Genomic DNA, 19,212 nt, shown 5'->3' with positions numbered 1-19,212 from the left:
AGACTGCACAAGCGGGGGAGAGGAACAGAGGGGGAAAGAGAGAGAATCCTAAGCAAGCTCCACACTCAGTATGGAGCCCAGCATGGGGCTAGATCCCATGACCCCAGGATCATGACCTGAGCTGAAATCAAGAGTCAGATGCTCAAATGACTTTGCCACCCAGGCATGTGGTATATGATTTTAATTTGCATTTTTCCGGTAGCCATTAAAACTGAGCACCATTCCTGTATTTATACATCATTTGAATATCTTCTCTTGAGCAGTGCCTATTCAAGTATTTTGCCCATTTTTCACTGTATTTCCCATTTAATTTATTTGTAGGAATTCCTTATTCTGCAACTATTTTTCCTCATTCTGTGGATTGTGTCTTTAGAGAAATAACTACATGTTTCTTTTTCTGTTGTATTTTTAGATCTAGAAAGAGAATGGTGATATATTTCAGTGTGCATGTTTAAAACATGTTAAATATGTAAATATATCTGACAAAGTTATTAAGAGGATTTTTAAAAATACTTATTCATGTGTAAATCACATAATCTTGGGTGGATATATAACATAATAGATGGTAATATCTGGCACAGATGATAACATGCTGACACTTTCAATGTGACTAAAAAACCATTAGACCACATATCTTATTAAAATGTTCATTATTTAAAAATACTGAACCTCTTTCTAGAAATGTCAATTTGTGTATCTGTATATATAAGGCTGACTAACTTATGTAAAATTGTCTGTTACTGAGTCACACAAAGTAGTCAGGTATATTTGTACAATATCGGGGGATCCGGAATGAGAATTTGGAGATCTGGCGATAAGATACAGGCCATGTGGCCCACACAGAAGTCACTTTGGAGACTCTGGCTGGAACACCTCAGAGAGATGAGGAGTCATCTGAAACTGAAGTTCAAGTGCTAATCAGGAGGGACACAACTGTCCCATGAATTCAATGTAAGCCAGAAAATTCTTTTGCAAACACAAACTTCGTATCAAAAGCCAGCTCGGAAGACAAATCCAATGACAGCAGTTCAGGCTGCTCCTCATGTGGATAATTCTCTTTATTGTACTCCCAGATGAGTAGCAAGCGAGGTTTATTTTATGTAACAATTGTTATTGAGTCTTTCAAGCAAAGTGACAAAGGAGCAGGCTAGTCGAGAAAATTTAACAGGGGGCGCCTGGGTGGCTCAGTTGGTTAAGTGTCCAACTCTTGATTTCAGCTCAGGCCATGAGCTCAGGGTTCATGAGATCGAGTCCCACGTTGAGCTCTGCACTGACAGCACAGAGCCTGCTTGGGATTCTCTCCCTCTCTCTCTGCCCCTCCCCCACTCTCTCCCAAAAATAAATGAACATTTAAAAATGAAAAATAAAAAAGGTTTAACAAATTTTAAAAAAGATTTGTAATTAAGGTTTAACAGAGAGTTTTCAGTCCAGCCACAAGGAGAGCATCTCCGAGTCAATTCACTGCACACAGATCTTCAATCTCTGCCGTCTTACACGGACAGTGAGTCCTTATTTCTTTGCTGCTAGCGGCTGGTCACTCAGTCATCTCAAAGACTCATTCAGTTTAAAACATTAGCCATCAGGCAAAGGAAGTACCACATTTGTCAGCCTTAAAACTGTTTCCTAAGTTATTAGCTCAATTAAAAGTATCTACTGCCCTCGTAGCACAGATACCAGTAACATGTAGTTGCCCTAAGATTGGCCTGTGAGGGAACCATTCTCCTGTCTCTTTGATGAACTGGCAATTCATAAACAAAGCACCCCCCCCGCCCCCCGCCTCAAGTCAAAGCATAGTAATTTCATAGGGTTAAAGATTCCTCCAGTACTTTGAGCAGGTAAATCTTACTTTGATAGGATAAATAAGGGGTGCATATTCTCGAGAACTTTATTTAGCTATTTGCATAAGTTATAAACTGCATTTCCCAAAAAAGCAGAGTGAAGATGAATTAAACCAGACGCATAAGACTATATAAAATAGTTAGGCCAAGGGTCCAGGGCCTCTGAGACAGGTGACAAGGAAAAAGTCATGCAGGAATTAAAGAGCTTTCCTCTATATTCCTCATTCTTGGCTGAGTGGGGCACCAGCCAAAACATGATCCTCTTAACTTCCTGGCTGACTTCTCCGGTCTTCCATCTGATTCCACTAATACGCTAACAGCTGCCAGCTTTTTGGTAAGCACCCGATTTTTAATGGAAATGCCACAGATTACAAGACGGGGATCATGATCTCTTTTCTGCCACATTATGTGCACTTACTGCTGTCTCTTTTTAAAAGTTTTCAGTTAGGGGCGCCTGGGTGGCTCAGTCGGTTGGCGTCCGACTTCACCTCAGGTCACGATCTCGCGGTCCGTGAGTTCAAGCCCCGCGTCGGGCTCTGGGCTGATGGCTCAGAGCCTGGAGCCTGCTTCCGATTCTGTGTCTCCCTCTCTCTCTGCCCCTCCCCCGTTCATGCTCTGTCTCTCTCTGTCTCAAAAATAAATAAACGTTAAAAAAAAATTTTTTTTTAAATAAAAGTTTTCAGTTATCTTCAAGGTATAATTTGTGTACACACGCATATACACAGACATACACAGTCTATGTCTGTGTGCTGACAGCTCCGAGCCTGGAGCCTGCGTGGGATTCTGTGTCTCCCTCTTTCTGCCCCTCACCTGCTCATGCTCTCACTTGCTCTTTCTCAAAAATAAGTAAACATTAAAAAACAAAACAAAACAACCTCACTCACTTCAAGAGACACTTTGTTAATAAAATCCTTGTGTAAAGGTTCTTAGAAACCCATTCTTCCTAAGTATTAGGTTGTTTTATGTATAGTAACTATCTTATACAGTTTTCTTTCATTTTCTGGTCAAACTATACATGTGAATAACTCCTACAGAGAAAGTCACTGATTGAAATCTAAAATATCATTATGGAACTAAGAAATAGAAACAAGAAAGACCAGACAGGAGTAAGAATCAAACTGGCACAAGGAAGACTTAAGACAATTGTGGTTTTAAAAAAAAGGAAATAAAGATATTAAAGCAATCAGACCAAAAGTAATGATCCAGCATCAGGAGAGTTGGTATCCCTGAAATGGATGGACAAAGAAAGTATTAATATTGTAGAAGATTGGTCTAGAAAAATTACATCTTCAGATGAGAAAGGGACACAGTATTCTGGGAAAAACTGATGTAAAATGACTGACAGACACTTGGACATAGATTTCTAATATAGAGGAAAAGTTCTCAGACTGGCAGGCAAAGGAAGCCACCGAAAATGTTGATATGAGTGGTGGGGAGTTGGGGAAATCAAACTGGTCTCAGCTTTCTCCACGGTATAGTGCCAAAAACAGTTTCCTGTAAGGTTTATGAAATTATAAGAGAAAGCATAACCCAAGATTTTAATATCTCACAACTTGTCCTTCAGGAAAAAAATTAAGAATGCTTTCTGCAGCTTGATAGCAACAATTAATACTGTATAAAATTGTCAAAGTTTTAAAGATGATTCCAACCTCCTGGTATTTTCTTTTTTTTCCCCATTTTTTTCTGGGTTTTTTTTTTTTTTTTTTTTTTTTTTTTAACTTCGGAGAAAAGTTTTGGAAAATAAAATATATTGTGGTAGAAACTTTCATGAATATTTCACTCTCGGTTTCTCCATTTTGCTGAGATAACTAAAATGAAAAATTAAAATAGGTCCTAAAAATTTAGTAACTCCTATAGCATGGTTTTATTAAATTAATTGTGTATCAGTTCTTATATATGTAGGATGACTGGAAAGATGGTCACCATTTGATGTTAATAATGGTAGTTTCTAGCTGGATGGTAGGGATTTTTTTTTTCTTGGTGCAGTTTGTTTTGTTTTTGTGCTTAGCTTGAATTTTTTTTATCAAGTTTTTTTATTTTAAATTAGCTTGAATCCTTATAATGAGGTGTCACTGTTATCAAAGTCATAATTAAGTCTATTAAGAGTTTTAGAAATGGATGAAAATTTTTGAAAGACACGCAAGCAAGGGAATTTTGTATCTTAAAGAGTAATCTTAAAACAAGCTCCCAATGGCCTTGTGAAATAGAGCAGTGATGGCAGGTAACAAAATGGAACCAGGAGACTGTATCATGAGGCTCACACTTTGCCAAGTGAAGTTCTATTTGTTTTAATGGCTAATGAAGAAACACAAACTTTCGAAGCTTTCTTGCAAAAAAAAAAAAAAAAAAAAAAAAAAAACGCAAAAACAAAAACAAAAAGAAAAAAAAAAATCAAAAACCAAAAACCAAAAATGAACTAGCAAGTTATTAAAAACATAGTACGTTTATTTAAACCGTTACTTTTCATAATTCATTGAATCTCATCACAGGTCACTATCTTCATTCCATTACCTTACTGAGTACATTCATTAGTGTTACATAAAACTTCACATAAAATTAAGAGTTAAAAGTATAGCTAAGAACACTGTTATGATCTGCACTAGAGGATTTGCCATTACGCCACTCTAGTCCCTGAGATGGTTATTTTTTCTGTTTCATGGGCCTCTCAAATTTAGACTCCCTTTTGTTATAGAGAAAATGAAGCCCGCTCCTCTGAGCTCTATCCCACGAGTACCCGACCACTGCATTATCGGTTAGTGTTGACCCAGTGGTACCTGTCTACCCGGTAGATAGCAGCAGGCCTCTGACGCTTATGATTTTTATGCAATGCATAAGCATTTCCTAGGAGGCCCATACGGCCATCTGCCATATTCTTTTTGCGGGAGACATGGAACCAAGATTGAAAGGACTGTTTAAAGTTTTCAACCTGAAAAAAAAAAAAAAAAAAAGTATCAAAGTAGGTATGAAGATCTGTAAATTAAGAAGCTAGACTTAAGTACTAAACACAAACCCATGACTCACAAGGTAAGCCTTTACAAAGCAGAGTACCAATGAATAGAAAACACAGTAGATAATAGCCAGTGGGAGGGGTGGTTATAAAGTCCTATCTTTTAAGAAAATTAAATCTTTAATACAACTAAAATACTTAAAAACACATCTTCAAATTTGTGTATATTCTTGGGTTCTCCTCTACCCCACCCTCCCTCTCTGGCTTAACACCAAACTGTCTAATCATGACCTTTTGGGCTAAGGTCTAGATATATCCATTTTCAACATCCCAAATAACCAATACAGATGTTTTACAGATCACACTCCTAAAGTACGTTGCTCTACAAAGTATATAGCTGACTCCAGATCTGATCCCTAGGTGGAAGGAAATCTTTCTAAGCATAAGAATAGAATTAAGGGCATCTATTTCAATATATGATTTTAAACTTTTACACATATAGAACTATACAATAAACTATAGTTTATAAACTACACAAGCTATAGAAAAATTATTTGCCAGTAATATGAAAAGGGGTTAAAATGTTTCTAACCTTTGAAGAGCCTATAATAATACATTAAGACCTCAAATAATTCGTGAGGAGAAGATTCGTATGCTAATAAGTACCCAAAACATTTGGGCACATGGAGATTTGTTTTTTAATGTTACTTAAAGTAACCGTGTCTAGACCCAGTAGCAACTTTAGTAAATTATTTTTAAGTAAGAATAACCAATTTTAGGAAAAATGATACAAGAGACACTTCCATTACATAGAGCTAGACTACAAATAAACAAAACCTTTAGATGCTACTTTGGCATATATTCCGAACAGGGAAATGTCCGTATGACCCAGTAACTCCGTGTCTGAGAATCAAATCTCCACACTAACTTAAAATACAGTTATCTCTACAAGTTATCAGCTTTTTTTTGCATCATAAAAATGTGGAAATAATCCAGATGAGTGCCAGTAATTGATTGGTTAAATTACAAGGGAAAAAAATGCCAAGATGTTATTTCAATTGTCCTAATGTTACAACAGAAGTGATTAATTTCAGCAAACGTACAAACAAGTATATACATACAGTGTCAGTCAAGATTCTGTCTAGAGTAATGTTTTTCAAATTGTGGGTTGCAACCATTTTTGAGTCATGAAATCAATTTAGGTGATTGAAATCAATTTAGTAGAAAATATTGGGGGCATTATGCCAAGTAAGGGTAAGTATTATTTCTTTAAACCTATTTCCAACATATAAATATGCTTACCTTTCTGTGGGTTGTGGTTAAATATATATATATATATATATATATGTATGTAGTATGTATATATAATATATATAATATGAATATATTTATGTTTAATATATATTTAATTTATTAATCTAATATGTATTTAAATTATGTATTTTTTAGAACAACTGTTCTCATGGTGAGATTATAGACCTTTGACCATTTCTTAATATTCCAAATTTTCTACAAGTGGTAGGTTATTTTCTACTAGCAAGAAAGTCTGCTAATTTTAATATTTAATTATGAAGGAATTTGGATTAAAGGAAACTTCTGTTCAAATAATATGGAGAAACAGTCCTATGTAACTCCTGAGGACTCCACCAAGTAAAGAAACTACACCAAGAAGAAAAAAATTTTCCTAGAATGTTAATAACGTGATTTTAATCTTTATGGTTTTGTTTCTGTTTTCCATTTGTTTCTTTTACAGTGAACAAATTCTTTTCAGAATTAGGACAGAAAAAAAAAAAAAAGCATTGAGAACTGGACCACACTTCACCTGATAAATACTCTTTGGATTGCTGACTTTAGGAATGATCTGCGGTTCTTTGTTACAACTTTCTTCATCAGAGGAAATGCCAGAGGCGTAGTCTAATGTAGCTCGATTAACAGCACAGCTGACCTGTTGGGAAAGCTCCCATTCGTCCCATCTGCCTTTAAAAGAAGCAATTGTAAATGGATGATTTTTCTCACCGTACCTAAGTAGGAAAAGAAAATTTCTTTATTAAGGATTCAAAAATCCAAGTTTTTTTTTCATTTCTAACCTTTTCTACAGACCGCTCAACCAATCTGCAGAAAGTTATTTTAAGAAACAAATTGAAATGGCTTGACAGCAAAGCAAATTGCAAGACACTGTGACCTTCAGCTTCCACGGGGTAGCAATTAGTGAGGGTATTCTGTAAGGGCTAGCTTGGTGAATTTCTCTGACAAAGATAAAAACTAGTCTCTTTTGATTCAACTAATGAACTGAGTTCCAATTCCTCTGCCCCCTTGATATTGCCTGTAATACTTAGGCCTTACAATCTATAGTTGGCAATACAGTGCAGTGATTGAAGTCAAATTTCAAACACAGCAAAACCTTAGTTTGCGAGCATAATTCGTTCCGGAAACACACTTGTAATCCAAAGCACTTGTATAGCAAAGAGAATTTCAAGAACCATTGGCTCAGTTATGATCATGTGACATTAGGCATCACATACTACTCGCATTGCAAGATATCACTCATATCAAGTTAAAATTTATTAGAAATGTTTGCTGGTCTTGGACAACACTCGCAAAACAAGTTACTCGCAATCCAAGGTTTGACTGTACTGTGTAAAGTCTCTGTGCTTCCACTGTGTCCATTCCTACTGGAAGTCTGTGCTAAGAAAGTTTGCATCTGAAACCTTAACCAGCCAGTGCCCTCACCGCTAATGCAGGGCTTTCGTGGATCATCTCTCACAAAGGTGCACAGAGCTGACTCTATAACCCGTGATTCCAGGGATCACAGAGCACACCACCTCCAGTGAGATTACTCACCTACAGCACACTTCAAAGGGATCTACCCATATGGTCATCTCCTTTGGAAGTCCCAGGTGAGAAAAATCCACGTTACTTTCAGCACAAGCCCTTTCTAGAATGGGATCTTTATCCTGACTATTATTTATCCTGATACACCTTTAGAAAGCAAGGAAAGGGAAACAAACACTTGGTGACAGGCGCCTTAGTAGACGGGAATCATGTGGTGGGCCAACTGCTCTCATACCGCTGACCCCCACCCTGTCCCTCCACGGCTTTCCGAGTAGAACCATCAACATCAGCTACTCACAACGTTACATCACTAAGTCACGCAATTGGTTTTGCCGAACGTCCTCTGCCCATCTTTCACGGTAAACACAAGTCAGAGATAGTTTAAACCACCCCACGTAAGGGGGGTTGCACTACAGTTTTCAACGATGTTGAAATTGTATAGTTTTCTCTATGCACTACCACCTGCTGCATTTCTTCCAAGCCCAAGTTCAAATAAATTTGAGGCCGTAAACCTTTTGTTACTCGTAGACTGCCAACAGAATCACTGCCAATGGTTATTGCTTGCTCGTTAGTTCCCCTTGTCATCCTATATGCCAGCTCTCACCTGAACGCTTGCCCTTTAGAAGGGCAGTCGGCATGCCAGTGACTTCTGTAGGTTTCAAACAAGATTGTCGTCAGCTTTTCTGCAAAGTCTTCTATTTTCTGTTTACTCAGTTTATCATGTTTTTTCACCAATCTTGTGACAAAGAAAACGGCTGTTGCAATTTCATCTCTCATGATTCCAGAGAAAGGAGGAGGACTGCAACCATTCAAAGGAAGTGAGAATAAATGAACTAGAAACAGGATCAAGCTTACAATCAACATGTAATTGCCATTTGGAAGTTTTATATACCTGAAACATAGAAATCATTTGCTGGTCCTTCGTCAACTAAATAAGTGTGTCAGTAGGGTCCACTACCGAAACAGCCGTAAACACCAATTCCTCAATGAGCCAGTTTTTAATGTTTTCAAAGAAAAAAAACCCCACTTTTTAAAACTTTAATATACTTAAGAAACAAATAAAACACCAGTATGCAACTTAAGCTAAAAAAAAAAAAAGTCTGGATACGGGACAGTAAATTACACCCGAGCACCACTATTTTAAAAAGGTATTTACAGAAAGCAAAACATTTCAGGGTATAGTAGTTCTAAAATGTGACTCTCAGATTGCATGCTTTAAGTAAAAGTTAAGGTTAATCAAACACACACTGTATTTGCCAGAAAAAGTGCTTTAGCCCCCACAACGACAACAACAAAAATAAAAGTGGGCCAGAGTTAGAAAACACTCTCCCCCACACCTGTTTTGTTAGTTTTAGGCTGAAGTTTATATAAGCCTGGGTCAAAAGCCTGACAGGTGTTTAACCTTACACAGGTGCTTTCCTTTAGGTTAATTAGATAGCTTCTTCCAGGTCCCCCTCAGATTGCTCCCTGGTATATGTAGAATGAGTTCTTTAAAATGGTCAAAGATTTCCACCTGGAGTTGTCTCTTCTGTTTTGCTATTAAAATCTTATCTCTTATGACACAGATTGAGAATCAAGCTTTCCCCTTCCATATCCTAACATCCTACATCCCAATACTTTTGTCTCTAATTGTAACTGTCAACATATTAAAGAATTTCACCTTGGATCTTTTCTGAAACGTAAGACAACTTTCTCTGAACAATCATTATGTTGACTATGCTCATTTTTTTACTAAAATGTTTATTTGTCAAACAAATGGAAGAGATCTTGGAGTTTATCCAGTCTCCCTGGTTCTCAAAGTGTACTTCACTGACCACCTCATTTGGAGCCACTGGGTTGCTTGTTAAAAATGCAGATTTGTGGGCCTTTCCCCAGATCTACTGAATTGATACTTCTGTAGGTGAGGTCTGAGAATCTGTAATTCACAAATGCTTTCAGGTGATTCTTATACCCGCTAAAATTTAAGGACCGCGGCACCGGACATACAGGTCATTCAGGCTCTTCATCAATGACAAAGAATTCGTTCTCTTACAAGGAAGCCCTTTTCATTTCTAGAAACGTGCAAATACCAGGCAGTACCTCCTCCCTTCTAAGGGAAGCCTTAGCTCTTCCCTCTGGAACCACTGACTGTATCTAACTTTCCATCACATGCAGACGCTTCAAACCTTAGCTATTCCATCCCTCCTGAGTCTTCTCTCTTGCACAGCCAACCTCAACTTTTTAACAGTTCTTCCCATAGACACGTTACTCAGACACTTCATGCTCGGCCCTCCCCTGTGGATGAATGAATTTCAGGCATGTCAGTAATGCTCGTTTAGAGTGTGGAGCCTGGAATGACACACAACGGCCCAGGCAAGCTCTGCCATCACAGATTATAGTGGGACTGTCTCCACCCTTACTACAAATACTGTATTTCTAGAACACAGCCTCGGGTGGCATTCACCTTGTTGGCAGCGATATCCCACCACCGCCTCACGCTGAACTTGCAAGTAGTCTTTTTCACTAGTGCTGTTGGGGTTTTTTTTGGTTGGTTTGTTTGATTGTTTGTTTACATCTTTCCCTTTCTGCATAGCATAATGTTTAAGAACGTGGGCTTTGGAGTTAGACCTGGGTGTGAGTTTCAACTTACGACTCACAGTCTGGGTAACCTGGAGGAGCTTGCTTACCTCCTGAACAGTTTCCGATCTACACAATGGGAGGGATAAGAGTGACCCCCCCCGCCCCAGGGTTGTTAACAAGATTACAATCAATAACACGTCAAAGCACCCAGTCCAGAGCCTGCCTAGCACTTGTTACAGGAAGGCAGAGCAGTTAAGATACTAGGGGGACCTGGGTGGCTCAGTGAGTTACGTGTCTGACTTGGGCTCAGGTAATGATCTCTGGTTCATGGGTTAGAGCCCTGCAGGGGACTCTCTGCCGTGAGCACAGAGCTGGCTTCAGATCCTCTGTCCTCTCTCTCTCTCTCTCTCCCCCTCTCTCCCTCCCTCCCTCAAAAATAAACATTAAAAAAAGAAAGAAAGAAAGAAAGAAATCAGCTGTAAAATCAAGCTTTGGGATTGAATCCCAGCCCATCTTTAACCAGAAATTTAGGGAAGTTTCTCAATCTTTCTCCTCTTCAAAATCTCATCTGTGAAAAAGGGGGTAAAAAGTGGACCTAAGGCTTTGGAATCAGGCTTCCAGATCTAGAACACTTTGTAGCATTGTTAGGAGAATTAAGTATAAGATGCCTCAAAGAGCACCAAGTTCTCAGTAAATGGTCTGTAAACGATAGATATTACTACTATTGCCTTATGAGTTCTTGTCAAGATTAAATTATAAAATTATATGAAGTATCCAGCAGAACGCCAGGCTTATAGTAAGTGCTCAAAAGGTGGTAGCCTTTCTTATTAATAAATAATAACTTTATATTTATTTTATTAGAAGTCTTTCCTGGGGCACCTGGGTGGCTCAGTTAAGTGTCCGACTCCAGCTCAAGTCATGATCTCACAATTCATGAGTTCAAGCCCCGACTCGGGCTCTATGCTGACAACTGAGTCTGCAGCCTGCTTTGGATTCTGTGTTTCCCTCTCTCTCTGTCCCTCCCCTACTCGTGCTCTTATCTCTGTTTCTCAAAAGTAAATGAACAATAAAAAAAATTTTTTTAAGTCTTTCCTGATGCTTTACGGATTAAATGACAACTGCATATTGCAGTTTTACCTATCATATTTCATTGTGTTAAATCTAGAACATCACTATAAGGAATCGAGATTATTTGTGACCCTAATTTTGTCATTCAGTGAATTCTCTCATCCTTTTGACTACCTGCTATTTGTCAATTTGACAAGAATGTGTCTTGCTACTAACAAGTTGAATGGAATAAAGATCAAGCAAAGTGCTTTGACAAAATCCAAGCGACTCTAGAACACATTGGAATATATTCTAGAGAGAGCTGGATGGATACACATTTTTTATAGTATTTTTTTAATGTTTATTTATTTTGGAAAGAGAGACAGAGACAGAGACAGAGTGTGAGAGGGGGAGGTGCAGAGAGAAAGGGAGACACAGAATCGGAAGCAGGCTCCAGGCTCTGAGCTGTCAGCACAGAGCCCGACACGGGGCTCAAACCCACGGACCACGAGATCATGACCTGAGCCAAAGTCGGAGGCCCAACTGACTGAGCCACCCAGGCACCCCAGGATATACATTTTTAAATGTCATTCTGTAGCCTGTTTACGGTAATATTAGTATTACTTTTTTGAAATTTTACATAGAAAAAGAATAGAATAGAGACATATAAACATTTACTATTGTTATGAACTAAGATTTTTAACGTAAGGAAAAAGGATAAAAGTGTAAAATCAAGGAAATTAAGAAAAATCCTATGTTACATTTGAAATGGTATTATTAATATAAACTTGAGGGTTTTTCCCCCCCAAAATTTGTATGTTAATTCTGTCCTACTGAAAGGCCTAGAGTCAACAAACAATCCCATGGCTCATTTTGTGGTCTCTAAATACCATTTCTCACTTAAAAAAACAAACGAACAAACCCTTAGCACACCAGCTGATTCCAGTTCGAGTTCAGGAAATCTATTAGATGAGCCTAGAAAGTATTTTACCAGAAAGCAAGAAAGCTACACAAAACTAGTGGGTCATGTCAACAGATACAAGGGTGTACATGAAGGGCTCCCAGTGGCCAAAGAGAAGTCATTCTGGACACTGTAACAGATACCGAGGCCCTTCAACCAGTTCCCCTCTTCAGCGTCAACACCATCCTCTCCCAACTGCTGGAACTATCAGATGCTCATGGCTCATAGCTGTGTCTCTCACTGGAATTTACTCTTGGAAACTACCTCACAGAAAAGATATCCTCCCCTCCTCTGCAAGGGGCCACCTGCAGCCATTGACGGACTAATGTGGGGATACGAAAACCTGGCCCCCTTGCAATTCTGAAGAGCCGTCCCATCTCTAGAGCTCCCCATAAAATAGGCTGAGCCCTCAGTTGCAAGCGTATCACTGGTCCGCCTCTCCCTCTCTCCGTCCTATGTTTCCAACTCCCCTGTGGGTGTATCTCTCAAGAGAACTCCCTAAGAAACCTTCTGCATGTAGTCCCCCCATCTCAGAGTCTGTTTCTAATAGAGGAAGCCAATCTGAGACAGATGTTTTAAGGAAATAGATTCTACAGTAGAATTTTGGAAATGAATTACTCCCCTGTTGGCTGGGGTAAAAACTTCATTGTTAGTGGTAGTGGGCACGCTGGAGAGGTATAACTTAAAACGTTCACCAGTGACGAACTGAGATGAAATATCGATACTATTATTGGAAACACAGATAGCATTGCACTGGCTAGGGTAATATCTTTGATGCTTAGGAGGCATGAGAAATGATAATATAAGGACAATGGAAATGGTCCCTGAGCACCTGCAAGTAATGATGTGATTCAATAAGGCTAGTTCAACTAGCATTTAATTATCTACTCTATGCCCAGAACATGTAAAAATAAAATTAAGTTGCAACCAGGACCTTAATGATCTTTCTTTTTCATAGCATCTTATTGATTTCGGCTTCCCATGGCATATTTCTTATTCCCCTTACTCAGTTGCAGGGTTGGCAAACTGTTGCACTTTGGAATCACCTGAATATCTTTTAAAAATACTGATGCCCGACTCCTCCCCCCAGAGATTCTGATTTAAGGGGGATAGAGAACAACCAGGACATCAGGACTTTTAAAAGCTTCCGCAAATGATTCTTATATGCAGCACAGGTAGAAGCACATTAAGAGAGAGAGCTCCTAGCTATTAAGATTTCCCATTTATTTTATACTCTTGATTGCTTCACAATGCCTTAAGGTTAACACAGATTATTATCACAGTTTTGCATCATTTCTTCTCATCTTTTCTAGGCTTTGCTGGGATTTGCAAAGGTTAATTTTTTTTTTAATTTATGTTAGAAGTAAAAAAAATTGAAAACCGGGACAACTACTCATATTGCTGAAATAAAATTTACGTTAAAACTAAAGGCACAATATGCATTAAGATATCCTCCATTTTTTCCTTTTCAAATGGTTTAGTGTTTGCATTTATAATACTAAAATGGTGCCAGGTGTTTAATCATTCTTTGATTATTTCACCTTCCCGGATGCCACACTGCTGTACTGCATTTTGAGCTGGTGAAACACATTAGCTGATGAGGCTTTGAACCCTCCCTAGCATTATTTTCTGAAACAGGCCCAGGCAGGCCTTAATGTTATGAATAGAACGGCAGAATAACAATGTACTTAGAGTTCAGAAAAAACAAATAGAAACTAAACATCATGCAACACTTCCTTCAGTTACTTGTTTATGATGATTTTAAACACCTTATTTAAATCACCTCCTATACATAATGACATCTATATCTTGTGTTATAATTCATATTCAATCCATGACTATTTACTGACTATCTACTACATATTAGATGCTGCTAAGTGCCATGGGGGTAAAAAAAAAATTCAACGGGGGCGTCTGAGTGACTCAGTCGGTTGAGCATCTGACTTGGGCTCAGGTCATGATGTCACAGTTGGTGGGTTCGAGCCCCGCGTCGGGCTCCGTGCTGACAGCTCAGAGCCTGGAGCCTGCTTCGGATTCGGTGTCTCCCACTCTCTGCCCCTCCCCCACTCACACTCTGTCTCTCAAAAATGAATAAATGTTAAAACAAATTTTTTTTAATTCAATTTTCTTTTCAAGAGGCTTATAATCTGGAGAAGGAAATCAGATATGTACACAAGTGACTATTTGGATGCAACCTTTTGAGAAATGGGATAGTCAAAAATCACTCCAAGTTTCCAGCATTAGTAACCAAGACAATAATGTTATCACTGCAATAACTGAGTTCAGCAGAAGAGCTGGGATCAGAGGAACAGTGCTCGGTTCAGATTGAGTACTCTGTTTTCCATGGCAATTAAACACCCAGGTAGTAATAATGCTCAATGGCAGGATATTAGAATTTTGCAGAAGGTTGAGACTGGGCCAGCCTAAACCAACCTCATATATTTTTTTAATGTTTATTTATTTTTGAGAGAGAGAGAGAAACAGCTTGAGTGGGCAAGGGGCGGAGAGAGAGGGAGACACAGAATCTAAAGAAGGCTCCAGGCTCTGAGTCGTCAGCACAATGACGCAGGGCTCGAACTCACAAACTGAGAGATGGTGCCCTGAGCCAAAGTCGGAGACTTAACTGACTGAGCCACCCAGCCACCCCTAAACCAACCTCATATTTAAGTAGAATAGAAAATGGATGTGGAGGGGCTCAAGTCATGATGTCATGGTTTGGGAGTTCAAGCCCCATGTCGGGTTTTGTGCTGACAGCACAGAGCCTGCTCAGGACTCTCAATCTCCTTCTCTCTCTCAAATTAAATAAACAGACCTAAAAAAAATTTTTTTTTAAGAAAATGGATGCAGAAATTTAAGGACAAAAAATAAAAATAAAACAGCTCTTGTACTGCTTTTATGCCATGTCTACAATTTCCATTATGAAGGGCTCCTAGGTGGCTCAGTCAGTTAACCGTGAGACTCTTGGTTTCAACTCAGGTCACAATCTAATGGTTTCCTGAGTTCAGGCACCGGTTGGGCTCTGGGTTGGCAGCACAGAGCCTGCTTAGGATTCTCTGTCTCCTCCCTCTGCCCCTCCCCACTCATGCTATCTCTGTCTCTCTCAAAATAAATAAAACCTTAAGCAAATTAAAAATAAATAAAAATAAAATAGAATTCCCATTATGAGGTATTTAGTCCCTTGACTAGACGTTGTCTTTCAGGATTTCCTTCTCAAAATGTCAAACGAGTTATCCTCGGTACAAGGAAAGAATCCTGTTCTGTCTGGAGATGTTTTGGAAATAGGGGAGGGAGCCTGAGGGGAAGCACCATGGAAACATGGAAACGGGGCAAACATGAGGTTTCTGACCATGAGGTTTCGAATGTAGATGAAGAACAGAAATAAGGGGAAGTATATCAAAGACCTATTTTACCTTCTGATTAAGACTGTAACAGAGAGTCAAATGGTAGAAAACAGGAAAATGACCAAAATGACCTTGCACAAGTTAGCAGTTTCCAGAACTGCATTTCCTCATTTTAGCATGAGGGAATCTCAGCTGGATCGCTAAGGTACCTTCAAGCCCAAGGTTCATCGATAACAGTAAACCTTGAAAATCTGATTCTGCATTTGTCTTCTTGATCTTAGCTAAACTTCGGTATAAGATGAAAATACTTATGCATTTAATAATTTAAAAATAGGCAAAATAATTTTACAATGTCATCTATGTTGAACATAACACTCACTACATTTTTTGATGTTATAGCCAGTCTTATCATCAGACCGATGTGATTTCATTAGCTTCCCTTACTTAAGTTGCAGATGATGTCCATATGCAAATGCACATCATTGCTAATGAAGAAAAAAATACAGATGTTTTAGCAGAAATCCCACTTCTGACAGAAAGTGTATTTTTTTTTTAATTTTTTTATTCTTTATTTTTGAGAGAGAGACAGAGACAGAGTACGAGCAGGGGAGGAACAGAGAGAGGGAGACACAGAATCTGAAGCGGCTCCAGGCTCTGAGCTGTCAGCATAGAGCCCGACGCGGGGCTCAAACCTACAGACCATGAGTTCATGACCTGAGCAGAAGTCTGACACTTAACCAAATGAGCCACCCAGGAGCCCCAGAAAGTGTATTTTTTAAATAACCTAAGTAAGTAGCACTGTTTTATAAAGTCGTTTTATAAAGCCTCCAGCAGATGCTGGAGGGTCAGTGAAAAATAAGACGTCATACCTGTCTTAGAGATCTCATTTATCCTGGGCACTTTATTGCACCTTTAGAATAACTAAATCTCTCCTTTCCAGAGTTGCAGCCCCAAATATCCACCTTTACCAAGGTCCTTTCATCGCCTAAACATGCCTGGCCGTAAATGCATCCTGATTAGCCTCTGACTACTTTTGCCTCCCAGCGTCTTCATTTGTCATTGGAAACTGGAGGTTCATCTTGGTCTCTCTCCACTTTAGTCACCAGGTCCTGCGCACTTTCCTTCCCCAAGCCCCTCCCATTCATACCAGATTTTCTACATCACTGCATGCCAAGGCCATTAAAATAATTGCCTAAATGAACGTTGAGGCTCCTCAGTCTCTTCCTCTTCTAATCTATGCCACTTTATTAATCTCCATAGAACAACACATCATGTAAGTCATAGCCCCATCAGAAGAATGAGATTAAAACTCTCTGGCCTGACACCTAAAGTCCCCCACGATCTATTTCTTACTTACCCACCTCTCTGATCTTATTTCCCCAAGTGCGGACACACTCATTGCTCTCCCAACTGACCGTGTATGTTACGGTCTCCATGAATTCGATCGTTATGTTTCCTTCATGAGGTGTTCCTGCTACCAGGAACATCCACCTCTGTCTTCTCCCCTTATCTGAGTCCGACTTTTTCTTCTAGACCCAGATTGATCCCTTATTTTCCATATAGCCTTCTCCATGTCCCCACCTTTGGTGATTTGCTTTTTCTTTTTTCCTGAATACTGGCAATAATGACACTTATGTAAATTGTGCAGCCACTATAAAAAACACTGTGCTCAAACAAAATAAAAATATCATATGATTCAGTAATTCCAATTCTGGGTATTTATCCGAAGAAAACAATTAACACTGATCTGAAGAGATAAGTGCACCCCTGTGTTTATGGCAGCATTATTTACAACAGCCAAGATATGGAAGAACCCAAGTGTTTATTAATAGATGACTGAATAAAAAAGATGTGGTGCATCTATAGATATGCCATGGAATATTACTCAGCCATATAAAAAAAGAATGAAATCTTGTCATTTGTGACAATGTGGATGGACCTAGAGGGCATTATACTAAGTGAAATAAGTCAGACCGAAATACAAATACCGTACGATTTCAGTTGTGTGTCAAGATAATTATCTATTATTAATTAAACATTAAAAAATTAAAAATTAATTTTAAAAGAACAATGAAGCTTACATTAGTATTAAGAAGTCTTGAAGCATCTATTAATCTAACCATCTTGGTACTTAAGTAATTATATATAATATAAACATATAAATAATATATGAATAGTATATTGTATATATTAATATTAATATAATTACTAAACCCTTTCTTAATTAGCTGTGTATACAACCTGTCTATCTCTCCAACTAAACCATAAATCGCTGGACTGTGTTCTTTCAAGATGGTTAATAAGAAAAATGTTTGTTTGTACTGTTAAAGCCTTAACAAAGAGCTCAAGCAATTTTAATTACGAAGTCTATTTTTTAGATTGTTTCTGATTTACTAAAAGATAAATTAATTGAACATTTTCATATTGAAAGCAACAGTATTGATTAATCAATAAATATAAATAAGAAGCTAGTGAATCTGGGGCACTCTTACTAATGAGAGCGCAAGGAAATGGAATCCCAAGTATGAAATTATAAAAACTCCTGACAGCTCATTTTAGCTGGAAAGAAAATCTCCTGTCATAATTAAACAGATTCATTAATTTTTAGCTCTTCAAAGGCACTAGGTTGACTTCAATCTAGTCTTGCATCAACATACACACTAGTTCTTAATATAGTAGCGTGAATGGTAATAAGGTAGTCTGACATTTATTGGTCTATATAAAAATCAAAACATGGTGTTATATTTCCTAAGAGAAAATATGCATTTAGAAAGTGGGTTTAGGAGTGCCTGGGTGGGTCAGTCAGTTAAGCATCTGACTTCGGCTCCAGTCCTGATCTCGCGGTTGGTGAGTTCGAGCCCCACATCGGACTTGCTACTCTTAGCACAGAGCCTGCTTTGTATCTTCTGTCCCCCTCTATCTACCCCTCTCCTGCTCATACACTCTCTCTCTCTCTCTCTCTCTCTCTCAAAAATAAATAAACAATTAAAAAATAGGTTTAAAAATAAGCTGCTAAGCAGAGCCTAGGTGGCTCAGCTAGTTAAGCATCCAACTCTTGATTTGGGCTCAGGTCAAGAGCTCATGGTTTGTGGGTTAGAACCTCTGCTGTCAGCACAGAGCCCGCTTCAGATCCTGTCTCTCTCTCTGCTGTTCCCCTGCTTGCCCATAGTCTCTCTCTCTCTCTCAAACAAATGAACATTTGAAAAAAATGAAAAAATTAAAAAAAAATCTTTCTAAAATAAGCTGCTAAACTCCGATAAATTTCTAATCAGTCTGATTTTTCACTTCTTCCTCTCTAACGGCATCCTTCAAAAGCTATGGAACAGAGAATATGTTCAGATGGTGTGTCTGTGTGTGTTAAAAGAAGAAAGTAAGTTTGTCTCCACCTTTTGTAATTCCCAATCCCCATCACTCTAGTCTTTCATCTAGGAGTGGTAAATGTAACCAATGCAAATTCTCCAAAGCTAAAGCAGAAGGTGTATGTTTTCTATACTCTTCTGGGTTTCCTCCTGATCATTAACTCTCATCGCCTCCCCTTAGCACTCCTTCCCCATCATCCTAATCACCAAAAGCTCAGAAATTCAATAAAACAGTAAACACTCTCCCTGAAAGGTACCTTCCTGGTTTTGTCTAAAACAAATGCAATCTTCTGTTTGGTATTTTAAAACACCACAAGCATTCTTACTT

At 38.5% G+C, this 19,212-nt stretch overlaps 1 protein-coding gene across 1 annotated transcript; it reads right to left on the bottom strand.

The window, feature by feature from the left end:
- Nucleotides 1-4,584: 4,584 nt before the first annotated feature.
- Nucleotides 4,585-8,561, bottom strand: BTG4 (BTG anti-proliferation factor 4). Its single transcript, XM_019469309.2, has 4 exons — nt 8,222-8,561; nt 7,627-7,764; nt 6,608-6,806; nt 4,585-4,764 (listed from the first exon to the last, which is right to left on the bottom strand). The coding sequence occupies exons 1-4, from the start codon at nt 8,479-8,481 to the stop codon at nt 4,585-4,587; spliced, it is 777 nt and encodes a 258-aa protein (XP_019324854.2). The 5' UTR covers nt 8,482-8,561.
- Between the last annotated feature and the right edge of the window lie 10,651 nt (nt 8,562-19,212).

Source organism: Panthera pardus, unplaced genomic scaffold (genome assembly GCF_024362965.1).
Source record: "Panthera pardus isolate Hobbes unplaced genomic scaffold, ASM2436296v1 HiC_scaffold_12, whole genome shotgun sequence".
Lineage (NCBI taxonomy): Eukaryota > Metazoa > Chordata > Mammalia > Carnivora > Felidae > Panthera > Panthera pardus.
Note: the sequence above shows the minus strand (reverse complement) of the source record. Positions and strands in the feature narration are given on the sequence as shown.

Excerpts from the sequence above, each read along its gene's own strand:
- BTG4 (XM_019469309.2), bottom strand. The coding sequence starts at position 8,481 with ATGTTGATTGTAAGCTTGATCCTGTTTCTAGTTCATTTATTCTCACTT. Across the intron at positions 7,765-8,221 it reads TCTAAAGGGCAAGCGTTCAG|GTGTATCAGGATAAATAATA; the intron begins GTGAGAGCTGGC and ends TGCTTTCTAAAG. Across the intron at positions 4,765-6,607 it reads ATCCAAAGAGTATTTATCAG|GTTGAAAACTTTAAACAGTC; the intron begins GTGAAGTGTGGT and ends TTTTTTTTTCAG.